Source organism: Nipponia nippon, unplaced genomic scaffold (genome assembly GCF_047370975.1).
Source record: "Nipponia nippon isolate SJK-2023a ecotype South Korea unplaced genomic scaffold, ASM4737097v1 scaffold_5, whole genome shotgun sequence".
NCBI lineage: Eukaryota > Metazoa > Chordata > Aves > Pelecaniformes > Threskiornithidae > Nipponia > Nipponia nippon.
In genome coordinates, this window is record NW_028262369.1 from 24,510,901 (window position 1) to 24,529,430 (window position 18,530).

Consider the following 18,530-nt stretch of genomic DNA (forward strand, 5'->3'; position numbering starts at 1 on the left):
TTTTTGGGGGGCTTTGGGCAAGGCTTCAGCATGGGCTATGGACTCAAAGGCCAAAGCAGGTGGGAAGGGATGGCTGGAGGGCTCGGGACAGGGCCAACCTCATGGCTGGAGCAGGTTGCTCTGCTTGCACTTGTCCAGCGGAGATCAGAAAATTACGGTGCTTAGAAACCGCTACAGATCCTGGACAGCTGTTTGCTTACAGCCCATATCACCCTGACGCACCAAAACCTCAACCCATGAGTCAGATGGTTTGTGAAAGGTTTGCGCAACCTTATCTCACACGTTCCCACTGACGTCGGGCTCAGTCTGGGACTCTGTACCAGCAAACGAGCTTCTGCAAACAAGGAAAGCGCAAGGTACTTGGAGCATCTGGAGCCTTCCTGGCTCTGTGAAGCTGACACCGAGACACGGCACGGTGAGGGCACCACAGGGAGGAGAGAGCGGGGCTTGCACCGAGCCATGGGTTCCTGGGAACAGCACAGCGAGGCTGCCGGAAGGTTTTAATCCTGGCTCTGCAAAGGTCGTTTCTGTCCTTTACACAAGGATGTGGATCACTGGGGTTTTGTAAAGCAGCGGTGGGAGGCGGGAGGGGAAAGGTAGAGCCGGGTGTGTTTTGGTTTGTGTTTTCATTTTTTCTTTTTAACGAGACCAGAGGAAATGCATGTATTTAATCAAGAAGGGGTTTAATCAAATGGCCCTTGCTGAAACCTGGGAAAGCAGGAGTCCGAACACAGCCTCCAGGCCAGGTCAGCAAAAGCCACTCCATGCTGTCTTCTGTTTGCACCCACAGCTGCACCAGCACGTTGTCCATCTCCCCGTGTCCCTGGGAGGTTCGGTGGTGCCTTGTGAGCTCAGCCTGCCCTGACCTGCCGTGGGACACATCCCTGCGGAGCCCCACCATCCACCCATGCTGCGCTTCCTCTGGGAGAGCATCTCCTTCCAGATGCTCCTCGTCTTCCTCATTGTCTTCCTGCTCGTCGCTGACTACATGAAGCACAGAAAGCCAAAGAACTTCCCTCCCACCCCCTTCTCCCTCCCCTTCATAGGGCACATCCACCTGCTGGACTTCAACAATCCCTACACTACAGTGCAGAAGGTATGGGGGTGGTGGGCACCGTGAGGAAGGCGACAGAGGGGATTGCAGCTATGCAACCTTTGCAGTGCAGGAAGGGGGTTAACCCAAACCCCATGGCCCATGAGCACTCAGAGGAGCTCATCCTGGCACGGGCAGGAGGTTTGCCCTCAGTCAGCAGCAACGTGGATGAAGTTTGCCCAGGTACAAGGAGGGGGACAAGTGTGGAGCAAACCTTTGGGCAAAGGGCACGACATGACACCACGGGTGCAGTCACGGCTGTAGAATCCCCATAGGTCTGATCAGGGACTGGAAGGGCGTTTGGGAAGGGAGTGAAATAAAAGCTGGAAAAACACAGGACTGAAAAATGAAGCCTAGAGATTTTAACTTGACTTACGGCCAATTAACACCATCTCCTGATCAGTGATTCGGGGAAAGAGGAAAGAGAAAAGACTGTATGCAGACAAGCAGACACTTGTGCAAACACCCCGTCTCCCCTCCCGCTCTCAGCTTCCCTTATTTTCACCTGTCTCCCCTGACAGGGCTGTCCCTGTCTCAACAGACACATTCATTGCAAATTAAACCCCTTTTATTTATTTCCTCCCAGCTTATTAATAAATACGGGGACATCTTCAGCTTGCAGATGGGAGGCACATCATTTGTGTTCATAAATGGGCTGCGGATGATTAAGGAAGCTCTTGTAAACCAAGGGGAAAACTTCATGGATCGCCCTGAAATTCCTCTCGACAGCGAGGTCTTCAGCAAAATGGGTGAGTTATCCCTCAGGACACATATCTCAGCTGTAAGGTCAAAGCATTGACCCTGCAGAGGTCTGAGATGGCTGGAATAAGGCAGAGCCCTGGAGCATTTTCCCCTCGGTGGAGGCATCTGCCTTGGCTCACGGTGGGGTGTTTCTGCCAGGACTGGTGTCCTCCAACGGGCACTTGTGGAAGCAGCAGAGAAGGTTCACCTTGACCACCCTCCGAAACTTCGGCTTGGGGAAGAGGAGCCTGGAGGAGCGCATCCAGGAGGAGTGCCGATTCCTCGTGGATGTGTTTGGGGATGAGCAGGGTGAGTGCCACGGCCCTCATAAGCTGCGCTGAAGGCAGGAACTGGTATGGCCCATTATAATTTCACTGCATGCTGAAAAATGCCTCACCTTGCAAGCGATGCCAGCACCCTGCCAGCATCCCAGCTCCCTTTTACAGGTGTTTTGCCTTCAAACTGACTGGTGAATGCAACTAGGTAACACCCAAAGCATTACTCGTAGCCCACCGTCAGCCTACTGCTCTCTTGGAGATCTCTGGAAAATCCCATGTGTGTGTAAACACCGACGTTTCCAATGAATTAAAATGACATCCACTCTTCTGCAGACCTTGCTTTCCAAAGTAAACAAACATCTCCATAATCTGATTGAACTGGGGCTGCCCAGCCAAGCTTGGCCAGCTCATGGGGGCAGTGAGGCATCCCAGGAGAGCAGTGACATAGGAGGGTGCCCACCAGGGGCCACTCATTTCACTCGTATTTGTTGAATATTTTACCTCTGACAACTGTGTTTTCTTCTCCTTTTCTGTGAAAACTGGAAGAGAATTGATCATTCACTTCTCCTTCTCCAGGGAATCCTTTCAACCCTCACTTTAAAATCAATAATGCCGTTTCAAACATCATCTGCTCCATCACCTTTGGCAATCGTTTTGACTACCATGATGAGGACTTCCAAAAATTGCTGCAGCTGATAGATGAGACGGTTAGCCTCCACGGGACCATCCCAAGCCAGGTACAGCCCTCCTGCCACCAACATGGATGGTCTGCAGTTTTGCAGGGCCATCGTTTCTTCTCCAGAGTCAACATTGAAACTCATAGCATTTTCATCACCAAACTTCATTGTCATTCCCTATTGCTTTGCACAGGGTAGATTTGCCTGGAATTTCTTTCTGCCTTATTTTCAAGCTGTGCAATGCTCTTGTTGCTCCCTCTCACTCTACATCACCTTTCCTGCCCACTGACTGCCAACCTGCCTGCTGTAACACCGGGTAATGCACAAGTCACTCCGTAATAGGAATACCACTCCCCTGTAATGTTCTTCTGGAGCTGAGCTATTTCCACCAACTCCAGCAATTTAGTAAGCGTGGCATTGCAGGCTCCTCAAGTTTTGATATCAGAAAGGTTTTTTCAGTCCTTTATTCAATTTGCCTTTCTCCTTTTGTGTCCAAAGCTGTACAACTCTTTCCCATCTATAATGAAGTTCTTACCCGGATCCCACCAAACCATTTTTAAGAACTGGAGATCATTGAAAAGGTTTGTGAAAGAGAAGATCAACAAACACAAGGAGGACTGGAACCCCTCAGAGAGCCGGGACTTCATTGACAGCTACCTGCAGGAGATAGCCAAGGTCAGCAACACGGAGCAAACCCTTCTGCAGCAGGGCTTAGAAATCAGGAGGGATGAGAAAGGAGTCCAAATTCTCCACCTGAGCTATCTGTGTGGCCATTTATGAGCTTAGGATGGACATCAGGTTCAGGGCACCTGTCGGTGGGATGGAGGTGCAGGGGGCCAGCAGCTTCTGCCAAAATCCTCGGAGTTGACTTGCACTAAGCCTGGTATCAGGGCAGCCCTCGCTGTTCATGCAGCACTAATGCATCTTTTTGTAAAGGATAACGGCGGTGGCAGCTTCCAGGAGGAAAACCTCGTGGCATGTGCGCTTGACCTGCTGTTTGCCGGGACTGAGACCACTTCCACAACCATCCGCTGGGGTCTGCTGTATATGGCCATGTATCCGGAAATTCAAGGTACAATTAGCATAAAGTCAGTGGTTTTCCTTGCTTTTAGCCCTCACAGCTTCGTGAGAGACTCTTTTTTTTTTTTTTTTTTGAGAAAAAAATTGGGAATCCCCCTGCACTCATACAAAAGAGGTGCAAACAGTGCCAGGTGTCCCAGGCCGGTCCTTGGGGGACCCTCACAGCAACCACCTTGCATTGTTCCACGGAGTTTTTTTCTTGGACCTTGGCTGATCCCTGCTCTTTCCCATCAGCCCGCATGCAAGCCGAGATTGACACAGTCATCGGCCAGGGGCGGCAGCCAGCCCTGGAGGACAGGAGCAACATGCCCTATACCAACGCCGTCATCCACGAAGTGCAGAGGAAAAGCAACATCATCCCTTTCAACGTGCCAAGACTGACAGTGAAGGACACGATCTTGGATGGCTTCCACATACCAAAGGTAACACCACCTCTGAGTGCTAAGACTTCAGTAAGAGAATCCCAGTTCCCCAGGCACATTTCACCAGGCCAGGTCCCTCCTGTGCAGACAGGAGGGGCAGAGCCACAGCGTCTCTGCCCTGTCCAGAGTTCACTCCTCTTGAACACGTATTTTTATTGTCCAACGTCCAGCACATTGTATGGTGCGAGACACCTCCTGCACACACCATCGAGGCACAGATCCCATCTCACACAGCTTTTACAGGAACTTTGGCCCAAGATGACAGCAGATAAAAATGATGCTGATGAGGAGAAAACATGGTTATATAATCATCGCACCTCTGAACAGACAAGAAGTAGGAAAAACGGGTGTGCAGGGGGCGTGGACAAATAATTGCAGCAGAATTTGACTACGGATGTTCTTCATGGAGAGGAGACTGGAAAATAAAAATGCCCCTCCTGCTGTCAATGACAGAGAAAGTGCAATTTATTTTTCTTTTTGTCCTCTTAGGGCACTGTTTTGGTCACAAATTTAACCTCCGTGATGTTTGACAAGAATGAGTGGGAAACCCCTGACACTTTTAACCCAGGGCATTTCCTGAAGGACGGTCAGTTCTGGAAAAGGGAGTATTTTGTGCCATTTTCCATAGGTAAGATTTGCTGGAGTTTGGTGTTTCTGTGCTGAGGCACTGGGATGGGGCTTTCAACTGCAAAGGGCAGATGTTGGCTGCACCCTGGGAGGTGCCGCTCAAGCGGTGCTCACACGGCCACCCCAAAGTACCACAACCCCACTCTGAGCCCTTTTTTTCCTCTCTTCACGTGCACAGAAGAGAGACGAGGATGAATAAAAGACCATAAAAATGCCAGAGACCCTAGAAACACCTTCACCAAGGCAAGAGCATCACTCTGTGCTCCTGCTCCCATATGGCTGAGATCACTAGGGGCTTCACTGTTGCCACCACAGGGTACCCCAGCCAACAGCTTCCTCAGGAAGATTGCTTTTAGAACCCCTGTTTCCTGTACCAGCATCACACACCTTCTCTGGTAGCTCTTTTTGGTGTAGCGCAAACAAACCACTTCTCCCAGCAAGGGCATGTCCAGACCATGCACATCGGCACAGCTTATCCAAGCAGGGGAGGATACAACGCCTGTGGTCACACACACGTGCCCTCACAAAGTCACACAATTCAGGGGGCAGCCCATACAGTAATGACAATGCTGTCGTTAGGGAGCTGTTTGGGCTGCAAAATTCATCCTGGGAAGGGGGTAACACAGCTGGACCATGGTCCTAAGGGAAGGCAGAGGCTTTTTTGGCAGTAAATGCAGCTGGGCAGCCAGTGCAGGCTGAGGATGCCATGGGTGGCTGTCTCCACAGGGAAGCGTGCCTGCCTGGGCGAGGTGCTGGCCCGCTCTGAGCTCTTCCTCTTCTTCACGTCTCTGCTCCAGAAATTCACCTTCCAGGCGCCCCCAGACACCACGCTCAGCCTCCAGTTCAAGCTGGGCATGACGATGGCCCCACAGCCCTACAAGATCTGTGCTGTGCCTCGGTAGGGAAGCCTTGGCCACTGTCTTCACAGGGAAAATCCTTTGGCAGGGATGCTGAAGATGAACTCTCTGTGGCTCCCCTGGGCGGTGGGAACGACTGCCTGGCTCCAGGGTGAGGCTGGGCAGTTTGCTTGTTTCTTTTAAAGCAATTGCAAAATCATTTCCTTTACAAGCGGACCTCGCACTCTCTATCACATGAGAAAGGTGATCAGCCTGGGATCTGCCAGGGCACTTTTAGGCTTGCAAAATGGCACTGTAAATGACTGAGGGGCTTGGGGCTTTGCTAATTTTATGATGGATGGCCACGCTTCACAACGGCAAGAGAATGAGCAACACGTTAGAGACTGCAGTGTTCAGGCTGCGTACTGTGGAAGAGCAGTACCAGGCCTTGTTTTATAACTTTAATACAGGCAGCAATTGCCAACATTTTTTGATTTTGTTATCCTTGACAAATAATCCGTTAAAAAAGAGTTACTCTATAACATCTCTTTCTTGTGCAACAATAAATGCTTACTGAAACATTTTTGTCCTGAAGCATTTTGCAAAGTGAAGACCAACGGAGGCAATTTCCAGTGCTGGCTGTAGCCTTCAGCCCTGCCCTGTGTTGTGGGGTGGGGGGCGTGCAGGGGGCTGCGAGCCCACCCAGGCAGAGGCAGCCGCACGGCACCTGGCCCATGTCGCCACAGCATTGCTCTCCATTAGCAGAGAGGTTGGCCCTGTAACAGCGAAGGCAATTCCTACAGAAGTGATGAAAATAAATGACCCTGACAGTATGAGTAAAGCAGCAATGAAGCCACCAAAGCCTGTGGCCAGGTCCTGGCATGCCACAGCATTTAACAGCGTGACACACGTGGAGAACAGGGAGTGCTCTCCATGCTAACAGATCTCCCTACAAAACATCTAGACTTGTAGCTCCAAAGTCATGGGTCCTGCCTCCCAGACTACGCTAAATCCTCCCCATTTACCTGCCCAGCATCTCTGAGCAGCCTGGGGCGCAGAGTGGTGCGCTCCAGCCATGCAGGATGCGTGGCTAAGCCTGCTGAGCATGATAGTCGAATGAATAAAAGGGTCCCCTGGAAAATCCCAGCAACAAATAACGATTATTTTAAATCATCGCATGCAAGGTAAAACAGTTCCAATAACAGTTGCACTGTGGGACCCCAGCAAGGCCGCCAGGCGTCAGAAGCTGCAGCTCCCAGCAGGGCAGCGGGGCTGCCTGGCAGGGAGCCACGGCGCAACACAGCGCTGGTAACGCATCCCCCCCCAGCTCCTGCTCACACCCCCCCAGCTCCTGCTCACACCCCCCCAGCTCCTGCTCACCTGCTGAGCAGGCGAGGAGAAAGCAATCTTTTCCTGTTCATTTTCAGGTTTTCCTGGAGTACTTTTTGCATGCTCCTAGAGGAAGCAAATTTTTCCCAGCACCTCTTCTGAGAATTAAGTCATCTCCTGAAAGAATTAAAAGCATCTTTTTTCATGCAAGCATTAATGCCCAGGTGGGGTTTAAATCCTTTTATTTTAACCTGCATTTTCTCCTCCTCTGAGCCCAGAGGGGAGGCAGCATGGAAGGCGGGGCTGGCCCTGCAGACCTGCCCAGCAAAGGGCAGAACCACCCCGTGGCCCCACAGCTGCACACTGGGGCCAAGCACAGCCATACAACAGAAAGCAAAATTTAGAGCAGGTGAACACAGCTTCTGGCAAGGCTCCTTCAAGCATTGGAATTGGGGAGGGAGGGGGGCTCTGCCCTCTCCTCTGATTTTCTGTGCCAGGCACAGCCGGGTGCAGCCAAGAGGTTGGACCAAGATGCTATTTCTGGCACTTGAGGCTCCTTAAAGTGGAGACGTGAGAACACGTGGTGGGAACCAAACCAACCTATTTATAAAATGCAGGAGACTTGATCGGGTTCTTACTAGAAGTGGGATGAGACATCGCCAACACCAGCTCTCCATTCCTCCTCTCCCCATGCCAGCTGCCCTCCCGACCTGCTCCTGACAAGGGGCTCCCACATCTTCCCTTCACAGCAGAAACAAGGAAGTTCATTTGACTTTCTAGACCTCATGTTCTTTCTTTTCCTTCCTTGGGAGAAGCAGAGGGGGAAGGCTGGAAGCAGGCTGCATGACGAATCAAATGGGAACAGGAGAAGGGAGCAGTGATGAGTTTCTGTTGTGTGCAGCATTACTCCCGAAGCACTTCCAGTTTGCAGGTGTCATCTGACTTTTTTTTTTTTTTTCTTCTCCCCACTCCTTGGCTCAGAATCCCATTTCCTTTCCCAGGCTGCTGCTATATCCAAAAGCTTCCTCCCCCTCCTCCCTGGGTCTCCGCCGGGTTAGTTGTACTCTGAGCAAAGAGCACGTTCCACAGGACCGTTTTGCACAGGGGCTCCTTGGATATTTTGCCCCCTCCACCGAAACTATCTTCCATGCGCGGCTGCCCTCACCTCCTCCCTTTCTTTATGCTCGGGGCCGTACTCCTGCACCACTCTTCCAGGGACACCCCTCGCCTAAACATACAAACCTTCTGCTGCAGTGCTCGGCTTTTAAGGAGCTACCAGAAAAGCCATAAGCAAACAGGGTCACAGACCCAGGCTCTGCACAGGCAGCCTGCACTCGATCATAGCTTCTCGTGACCAAGCCCTTGGAAACAGAGCTCCCTCTGCACACACCACCCCCCTCGCTCACTCCTCTGCTCAGGAAGGCAGCGGTGGCTACCAGTGTGCGTCCTGTGACAGATCACATACGGGCTGAAAACATCCTGCAGGCTTCCTGCACAGCTGAGAGCCTCTTCCCTTCTCCCCCAAACACACACCTGCCGTTTTTGGTCTTCAGTGTCTGAAAATGCTTTTAAGTCCAGCCTGAGAAAGAAGGAAAAATGGTTCTTTTGTATCTGGCCACTCACTTCACGCTCACCAGGACACTTCTGCCAGTGCAAAGGCCCTTCCGTGTCGAGGTATCACACAGTTCCCTGTCCTCATAGGGGTAACGGCCCAAGGCATTAAATAATGGTTACTTACCAATGTCAGGCTACTCAGGCCGAGGATTGTGGTTCAGAGAAAGGGAAAACTAAGGTCCGTGGTAAAAACAGGTCTGACACAGGGCCCCTGGAGGAAACTTGTGACACCTTCTTCTTGCTGATCTTCACTTTGGAGGGCTAAAGAGCTGCCTGCTCTCATTCCCAACCTCACTTCTGGGTTGAGGTTAGCGCTAAGGGAACAAGCAAGCTGTCAACAAGACTAAGAACCGGACCCATAAATATCCTGCAAAGCAGACTGAAGAGGGCAGTCAGTTTTCTTTGTCAAATAATAAGCATGGTGATTTAGGAGTGCGTACCTGTCCTCTGCATCCTCTTAGGTGGGGCTGAGGAGAGTAGGCAGAGGTTCTAACTTATTTCAGTAGCAATAAGCAATTCCTGAAGTCACTCGACAGCTAGTTTGTGGTGGGTTTTAGTCTTTCCACTTCACAAGGTCCCCTGCCCAGCTCTCAGATGACTGTCAGCATACTGAGCAGAGGTAACCAGGTTTGGGTGGGAGCAGAACTTTAAGTGGGAACGAACTGAAAAGAGCAGGGGAAGGTAGCACAACTCTGATTTGTTGTTGTTACAGCAAAACATACATACATACACGCATTGTACTTACATGTTACATATTCTGTAATGTGACATTTTAGATGGTGTAATTATATCAACATGCAGACTCAGTTCACATGTTGCCAAGAAGTATGGACGCTTACATCAGTTAGGGACCATTAAATGCATTGCTTGGAATAAAGACACCAAAGAATTAATTTTAAAAATCTTTATGTGAATATAAAAGAATTCTTTCCAAAGAAAAATAAAACCAAAAGTTTAAAAATTAGTGCAATTTTTCAAGTTCTATGCAACACAGTGTTTACATTTGTTTTAAACAGAAGATGTAGACACTGTAACACTGAAAACTTTAAACTCTAGCTTGACTAGTGGGGGGAAGGGAAAAAAGCAAAAAAGTTAAGAAAGTTACTTTACTAGACATTACCAACTCTTAAACAATTGCTTTCATTTTCTAATTCCTAAACTATTTATGGCTACCTAAATAAAACATCAGTATTGCTTATATTACTTATTTCCAAGTAAGTGTATATTGTAGAAAATAGAGTACCCATATATATATTTTTAATGAACAAAAAAATCAGTTAGGTGAAAATTTATTTTCAGTGAACGTTTTTTAATCCACTATAATACAGTTGTTGCAAAAGAATCTTCTCAAAACTGCTGCCCGATCCACCTTGAGTAAAAGAACCTATAGTCCAAAATTTGTATTATTGCTACAAAACACTTCTCTTCCATAGTGGTTATTCTTCATCTTATATAAAAAAAAATATTAACAAATGATACGTCAATCAGAACATATTTTTGTTTCTTTGGATCTATATTACCCGGTTTACTGGAAACTGGCTAAAGTTACTAATAATGCTGATTAAATTCAGCAATATTCAGTGATTTCACCTCATAATTTGAATCTGTTCCTAACTGTGTTGTCTGAGCATGATACGAATTCATCTTGCAGCAGAGACAAGTAGCCTCTGTCTTCGGCCTGCCTCAGCAGTGGTGCACATTACGTCAAAGAACATTGTATTGACATTCTTCTGTTGCGAAGTGTTGCATACAACTCAGCTGTAACACAGCAATGCTATTAGCAGCTTTTTTTGTTTGACATGAATGAAGTTAACAGTAAAATCATGCTTATTCTAATGACCCTTTCTGCACACCCAGATGAGCTGAAGTGAATACACCACCATGGCTTATAATCAAATATTTATTTCTACAGATCAGTTCCTCATTCATAGTACGTAATTCAAGTTTAACCAGTTATAAACTAGCCATTCTTAAACAGGTTCTCAACCCCAAAGAAACACTGAAGTTATAATCACAGGCTTCACTTCTAACAGTTTGGAAAAGTCCCAAATAAGTAAAATTTTATCTAATACCTGAAAACCCGATTCATTTTTGGCAACCCCAAAAAGACTACTGGGGGCTACGTTGCCCTGAAAAAGGCTGATCCCTGTCTGTAGTTCTGTATTTAAATTCTTCCATCGCTAGTCAGAAGACAAGCTTCCAATTAAATGATAGGAAGGTTCTTGGTCATTTTTGGCCCCAGGGTCTGCAGTTTGAGAAGCGTACATCAAAGACATTTGTTCCAAGTTTTTCACTATTCAGCACCTGATATGACTACTGACACAGGTCTACTACTGTGAGAAGTACGACAAATGCATCAAGCCTACTAACTAGATGAGTATTTGAAAGACGTCCATGAAAGTTTCCATGCTGTAAAAAACGAGGGTTAAGAGATCCATTCAACACCATCAGCGACAGTTTCACATTTCGCTAAACACACTGAAGTACCAGGCTTTAGAAATGTAAGCATCTTGCTAAGACTTAGTCTCCCCTTCCACTGCTCACCACCATCTCCCACACCACTAGCAGATTAAACAAGCAATTGTATCTTAAAAATACAAACCCCAATAATATCACTGCAGCAATAAAAGACCTCAAAACCCAAGAGGTAGTCAAAAGAAGCACAGAGTCCTGAAGAACACAACCTGACAGGCAGAACTGTCCAACAGCAGTTTGGCGGGCATATTCTCTGCTCATACCACATTTAGCGTGAGACTGGCTTTTAAACAATTCCTTGTGTAGACAGAAGTTTTGAAAGAGGAAATCCCTGTTGAATGCCTAAATGTAGCACTGTAAAACTATCACCACAACTAAGAAGCAACGCTAACTAAGTAGTAAAAATGAATACTTCCCTTTTCTCCAGCATTGCGTGCAATGCCCAATAAAGATTTTAAGATGCTGGGGAAGGAAGAAATCAAAGAACAAGCCATACTGAGGGGCATGCAAAATGGAAGACTACTTAAATTTCACAATTCAAAACTTAAATTCTGCAAAGCTGAACCCCGCTCTCAAATCAAAGGTGGCCTTAATGGTGAAGACAAATATATGCTTTCATTCACGCATATGGCTAAGTTTTATATGAGATTATGGACTGGTACAGCACCCTCAAATACTTAGTTTAAGCTTATTCATTTTATTTTAAGGGCTTCTGTAATTTTATTTTATTCAACTACGGGTATAATGAATTTGTTGTAGACAGTTTGCACAGAAGAATGGACATTAACAAGTTTCCTAAAAATACAGTTCACCACAAAAATAAGACATTTGGTAAATTAAGTGACACAGATGTTGTGAAAGATAGCAACTTCCCGCACACAAATTTCAGATATCAATCCCCATTTCATCTTCTTCGATCTAGATACTGCAAAACTGTTATAGTTTATGCACTTTTCTCCCTGCCAACAAACAATCTTTGCTGCCAACAACTAGCAAAGCTATCTTTCATTCACCTGCCTAGCACAGTTAGTTCAGAATAACTGAAGTGAAACTACATTTAAAAAAGAGGAAAATTAATTTCTATGCACAGGGTTGTATAAATAGCTGGAAATAAATGGGGTTCCTTCCCACCTAACCCACTTTCTGCAAATAAATGCAGTGTACCAATACGCCAGACTTTTAAAACACAGCCCAGACTTTTGAATTATTGTAATAGCTTTTTTTTCTTACACAGGAAAAGACAGCTTATTTGGCTTTAGTGAATTCAACATCTTAAAGACAGGTTTTCCTTAATGTATATATGCACAAACTTAATCTTTTCTTTTTCAAATAAACTGAGTAATCACTTGAGATGACAAAACAAATCCTGTCTTTTGTTATATAACAAGTCAACTGGTACTACACCTTTTTTTCTTTTTCTATAAATGCAAGTATTTTCTTGCTTTTAAAATTGTACTTTGTACTCTAAAAAAAGTATTTTTAAAAACATGGTACCAATCTTTTAAATTTATTTTTAGAAGAGCCCAGCAAAAATGCCCAATATTGCCAGTTTCCTGAAGGACATTTTTGCATAATATCTTCCCATTACAAAAGTCAACTTTCTAGCCCAAACCCATTAAATAAAGTTTTAAATATAGAGTGCCGATTTTTATATTTACAATATATTCTGAAGGCAAATATAAATCTTTTAAGTTGTGCTTGTAAATACATACTGCAGTTATTAAATCTACTTCTACTTGGAAAACTATGTGCTAACTTCTAGACACACCACTGATCAATTTAATCACTCCTTGATAGGTTCTGATGTTGAATTCGCAGTTGCCCACCATTCTAATCTCCTCTTTCATCAAGTAGTTAAAGTGGAAGCTATAAAACATTTAAGGACACTTTAGCATATAAGTTTTCCTCATGGTCCTTGTGGTTTAATCAGATGTCGCACCCGGTACTTTAACAGTAAGATTCCTTCTGGTATTGGTGACATGACGTTGTTGAGCTAGGAATGAGCGTCCAGGACCGTCTCTGCAGGCACCACTACTGCCAACTAGTCTTGCTTCCATACCTAGCTTCTGAAGAGTTAGGCTCTGCAAATAAGTTAAACAACATTTACACTACAGCAAAAACAGAAGAAAAAAGACTGGCCATCTTTCTTACACAAAGCTCATGCTTACTTAGTATGCACACAGAATTTCTTTTACTGTCTTTCTTATATACCCTCTTGCTGCCATAAGAGGTATGAACCAAGGCTGAAGAAAGTAAGATTCATACAGAATGTCTTAATTTTAGCTTATTGCAAAGTTGTTCCTTTATTAAGTAAGCTATTTAATTTTACTTTCCCTTTTTGGTTTTCCATTCCGGTCTGTCTTAATGAAACTCTATTTAAACATTGCTTCATATGAAGATTAACAACTTTCTCCAGTTCTTTTCACAGCAATCTGACATCAAACATTCCAACAACCTTTGCAACGCTGCTGCAGGATAAGATGGCGGCTCTAGCTTTATTTCACAAATACTATGCTAAAGACACTGAACATCTAAAGCAGGAGTCTGGAAATCTTTTGAACCACGGCCTCCCTTTGTCTCAAGCCCAAAAACTTCAACAGCAAATGCTATTTAACATTCAGGAATTTAGCCCGCTAAATCCAGATGGAAGCTTGTGGCAGCAAATAGTACATTACTAACATGGAAGTCGTGGCCTATGCCAAATTTTAAGTCTTCTGTTCCAAAGCACAGAAGACAAGCAGAAAACATATAACGAAATAATTTTACAAAATAGTTGACTGTTAAAATATTTTCCCTTTACGCTGCTATCAAAACTGTTGATGCTGGTATTTCCCAAGTTATCTCAATAGGATCGGAAATTCCAGCTAGAACGCACTCAAGTTTCCATTCTGGCTTGAAGTCAGAATTAGCAAGTGGAAGAGTGATCTCATTTTAAACTGGAACTCTCAGGCTTTGTTCCTTTCCTTAGTTCCCTGTTTTCAGACGTGAGGCCATGCTAATCTGCAAGTCCAATTTTTTCTGCCACAAGTAGCTAAACTACTAGCTTCCTCTCCTAAGCACCAGTTTATAGTGAATCTAAAAAAAGCAAAACAGTGATGTAAGATTTAACTGTCACATCTAGCAAAATGTTTTTCCGATTTCTGAAATATCAACAAATGAACTTCTGACCCACCTTGTTATACCATGCAGTTACAATTAGCTTTTCCTCATAATCACGTAACTTAGCAAGTTTGCATTCAGCCTGCAAGCAGACAAGAGAGAAGACAATCTCAATTAAAACACAAAAATAATCTGCATAAAGATATTGCAGTCCATTGAGTGAAAAAAACACATGCAGCAGAAATGCTTAAATATGCAAAATAACTAGAAGGCTTAGAACTGTAAATAAAGATACTTCCACAAATGACTATAAAAGAAGTTATAGACTACTTCAAGAAGAGGCTAAACTTTACACAAGTTGCAGTTCAACTTAGAAACATACTTTCAGGGTGTGTGGCAAGGGGGAAATGCATGCAAGTGTAGGGTGTACCAGAAAGTCTACAAATAATTTAGTATTTTTTTTACTCAAAAGTCAAAGACAGGGATGTACCTCTAGTGGCTGAGTATTCTTAGCATGTTACTGAATTGCTATTATATAGTATGCTTACCTAGTACATACACATAGAAGAAATCTGAGGCCACAGCGTTTATAAAGTCAGACCTTTCAGCCTACTAACTCGTGTTGAGGAATTTTGTATTTGCTCAGGTAACTGTTTTAACCAGTCCATCAATACTGCTATAAAACAGAATAGAGCATCTCCCACATTTTTTGTGGTCCTTGGACTACTGTCAACAATCCTTTCGGGATTTCAGCCAAGCAGACTTCACTGAATTAACAAGTTTTACTCTTCTAGCTAGTTTCAAGGACTCAAGTACATGAAACCACTGATATCAGAGGTCCAGTAAATTAAACAAGTCACTGCTCAAATACCTAGTCCCTCACACAAACTAAGTTACATTACTACTGAAAAAGGTCAGACTCTGCAGCTCTGTACAAGTTACTGTAACATGGCAAAACTATTAGTCTTATGAAGTATTTCACTTATAGCTTTCAAGAGGGTTTAGAAAGAACCCAAAATTAAGAGTTTCAGTTGTACATTGAAAAACACTGTTGAAAAGTAAACTGCTCTGACAGACTTCTACTAGGATACAAGGTTAATTAAGCCAAATTAAAAGTCTCCAGGTTTGATGGTTTGTGCAGTTTCTAACTGACTGCAGCATCAAAGGGTACTGGATCATAAGTAAACAGTAACTTGAGTGTCTAACATCAGAGATGGCAGAAGATATTAGAAGTTGTTAAATATATGTAAATTTTTACCTCTAGTGCTTCAATTTTTTTATCTTTCTCTGTTATCTGTTTTCTGAGCAACATAATTTCTGCTGATGCTGGATTTAGCTTGGGGTCTAAGGTTTTTATCACCTGTACAAAGCAAAACAAAAGCATTACAAGTCAGGTTTGGTTCTCTACAGCTCTGCATCTCATTTGCTCACAGCAGAAATATGAAAACAGACTGAGCACTAGTCAGGCAATTATGATGAAAACTAGTCCGTTACACTGTAAAACGGAAGATATCAAAGGGTACAAAGGAATCATTAATGCATCTCTTGTTTTAGCCTAAACCCCATCCTCTCATACACTTACCTGACTGCAATTTGACTAAAAATGCAACATGTAGCTGCTAATTTTAATTGGGAGGCGGAGCAGGGGAACTCAAATCAATCTGTTTAACAATTCATGAGGAAGGAATGTGTATGTTCAGAAATATTGCACTCACGTTTCTTGCTTTCTCGAGGTACATTTTATATCTTTCTTCCATTGCTTTCATATCCTCATCTTTTTTCCGCAAAGCTGCTTCCAGCTCTCCAATCTTCTGGGCTATTTACAGAAATTATCAGAGACACACGAAATAAAAACACACACGGTACTTTCAAGGCTTCTGTGTTCTCTTGATTTAACCACCCCCCAAATAAACTTTCTAGCTACTACACAATTTCTTAAGTTCTTATTTTTGTTTCAGTTGTACCATAAGGTCCCATCTGACCCTGAATTCCCATTTTACAGAGTATTGTTCAACAAAACTAAGCCCCCATGAACCTCTCCTTGCCCACTACCGTGCGCAAAAACTCCCTCCCTCCACCTCCGTTTCAGGTTTAAAGCTAAGCTGTAGCAGAAAGCCTTATTCAGACAAGAATCCCATAGCCCAGTGGCTATTGGAATAATTTCAGAAGAAACTTAACATAGTCTCATTAAAAAAACAAAAAAACCCACACAAAACCACTTACGGTTCTGACTAACATCAGGTTGGAGTTCTGCAAGATCAGCCTCTTTCTTCTGTAACTCATCATGAACTTCATTCAACTTTTCCCTACGAATGAAAGGCTGGGCTAAGGATTAAGCTCACAAATAGTTCCATGCACAGTTTTAAGAGATGAGAGCCAAAACTTGATGGTGGAAGTGTTTAAACAACTATTTTAAACTCTGGCAATTCTTTTGAGTTTAAATAGAAATATTAGTATGTACTTTTGAAGAACCATAAAAGTTGTGACTTCTGAATTGAGTCTCATTTACCTAAAACTAGAAGAAAAAAGAAAATGAACAAAAAACCTTCCAGCACCTCCTTAGCAGGAACTACATATGCTGAAAGGATGGAAGTATTTCAGAAGAATGAAATACATTTTGAGTCCAGTAAGAGCAATTAAGGTTTTAGCAGTCTGGCGTAGAATCAGAACAGTTAAAATACTATTAGTGATGAAGAGACAGTTAAGTGGATACTAGTATTACAAGATTATCATGATCAGAGTAGACAAAACTAGAATGCTAATACTTAACTCACTACATGCATCATTCTCAAATCAGTGGCTTAGAAAAACAAGACATCCCTACAAAGACCTAGGCAGTTTCTGTGCTACAACAGTCAAATTATTTAGCATAAATAAGCTATTGTGGATACACGTGCCTTACTTACATATGTGCTGCCAACTGCTTCAGGTTGCTAGACTATGAAAGGAAAGAGTTAAAATTCAGTTATATTTCAGTATTTCATACCATGCAATATCAAAGTGCTTTTACAAATCAGCCAAGAATACTTAGCACACTTTAAGTCGAAGTGAATAAATCCTAAGAAAACTGCATTGTTTCATGCATTTTTGTAACTGCATTCATTTTTTTTTGCATCGCACAGATACCAATTCCAGCATCTCTTTTCTTTAAAGCTATCCTTCTCACTACACCACGATTTAATGATAAAACTAAGAGATTTTTAAAAGTAAAGTAAGAGGTAGAAGAGTTACAGTTCCTTAAAGAGGGTGGGGGGAAGGAATCACATAAAACATGAGCTTTTCAATTGAAATGCAGTTGGTGTGGGGGTCTTGTGGATTCTCATACTATAGAGACTAAACTCATCTGCTCTGAATACAGTGGAGCCAAGTCTGTGTCACCTAAACTGAGGGAGTTGTTCTCAGGCAGGAGAGAATTTTTAGAATATATTGAACAGCCTCAATTGTTTAAGATCTTTGCTTGTAAGATCTTTTGAAAGGTGTGTGTTTGTTCAGGTTGGGGGGGGTGGGGGGTGAGTGACCCAAAGGGGCTTCAGAGCTTGCTTACTCTTACTACTGCATCAACTAGTGAATTTCAAACTAACTTTAAAAAAAAAAAGGAAAAAAAAAGAAAAAAAAAGCACCACAATCCTGCCTTCTTAGTACTAGACACACACTGAGACTTCACAGCACTAGAAACACTGAGAAAGAAGAGGCACATCTAAACAAAGGACTTGATGTTACACTGAAGGATTTTAAACAAAACTGGCAAGATGTCTTCAAGGTCAAAACCCTGAACTTTCACTTACTCCTTCAGTCTTGGATCCCTGCTCCTGTAAAGTCTTTTGCAGATCTTCAATCTGCTGCTGTAACTCCACAATACGCTCTTCATTTAGCCTTTTAGGAAGAAGAGACAGTAATTACCCATCTAAACAGATCACAACAGATGGATTTTTCTGTTTCATGTCTGGATGGTAATTTTTTAGAGGGTCTACCCAGCAGCACTTAAGCCACAAAGAAATTGATTTCAAATGCTTTTAGTTTGACTTGAACTTCTACTGAAACAAACACATGGCAGCTTTATTAAACATTTTATAATGAAAGACCTAGAATCATTTTGTTTGGAGAAAACTTAACTACCCAAAATTCTCATATTCTGGTAAACTGCTTTCAGCATTCATTAACTGATAAAGAAATTCAGACCATATCCCAGTGTTACACTATGATTAGTTTGAAGTTCTAGAAATAGAGTTTACATCCATTCTTGGTCTACCAAGAATCAA

The 18,530-nt window shown here is 43.8% G+C and overlaps 2 protein-coding genes across 3 annotated transcripts in view; one reads left to right on the forward strand and one right to left on the reverse strand.

The window, feature by feature from the left end:
* Positions 1–316: 316 nt before the first annotated feature.
* CYP2J2 (cytochrome P450 family 2 subfamily J member 2) lies at positions 317–6,335 on the forward strand. 2 transcript variants are annotated; one of them, XM_087731344.1, is made up of 10 exons: positions 317–415; positions 791–1,096; positions 1,680–1,842; positions 1,994–2,143; positions 2,689–2,849; positions 3,288–3,464; positions 3,726–3,861; positions 4,104–4,291; positions 4,781–4,919; positions 5,716–6,335. In XM_087731344.1, the coding sequence occupies exons 2-10, from the start codon at positions 908–910 to the stop codon at positions 5,928–5,930; spliced, it is 1,518 nt and encodes a 505-aa protein (XP_087587470.1). In that variant the 5' UTR covers positions 317–415; positions 791–907; the 3' UTR covers positions 5,931–6,335. The 2 variants fall into 2 exon arrangements, with proteins under 2 accessions (XP_087587470.1, XP_009459501.2); XM_009461226.2 differs by having other exon boundaries at positions 5,645–5,933.
* A 3,336-nt stretch (positions 6,336–9,671) lies between these two features.
* Positions 9,672–18,530, reverse strand: part of HOOK1 (hook microtubule tethering protein 1) — a 30,836-nt gene continuing 21,977 nt past the window's right edge. Inside the window, exons 16-22 of the mRNA XM_087733607.1 lie at positions 18,057–18,144; positions 17,178–17,209; positions 16,495–16,577; positions 15,987–16,087; positions 15,530–15,631; positions 14,345–14,413; positions 9,672–13,253 (exon numbers count right to left, since the gene is read on the reverse strand). Coding sequence (XP_087589733.1) covers positions 13,095–13,253; positions 14,345–14,413; positions 15,530–15,631; positions 15,987–16,087; positions 16,495–16,577; positions 17,178–17,209; positions 18,057–18,144 — 634 coding nt within the window. The 3' untranslated portion in view covers positions 9,672–13,094. The remainder of the gene's footprint in view (positions 13,254–14,344; positions 14,414–15,529; positions 15,632–15,986; positions 16,088–16,494; positions 16,578–17,177; positions 17,210–18,056; positions 18,145–18,530) is intronic.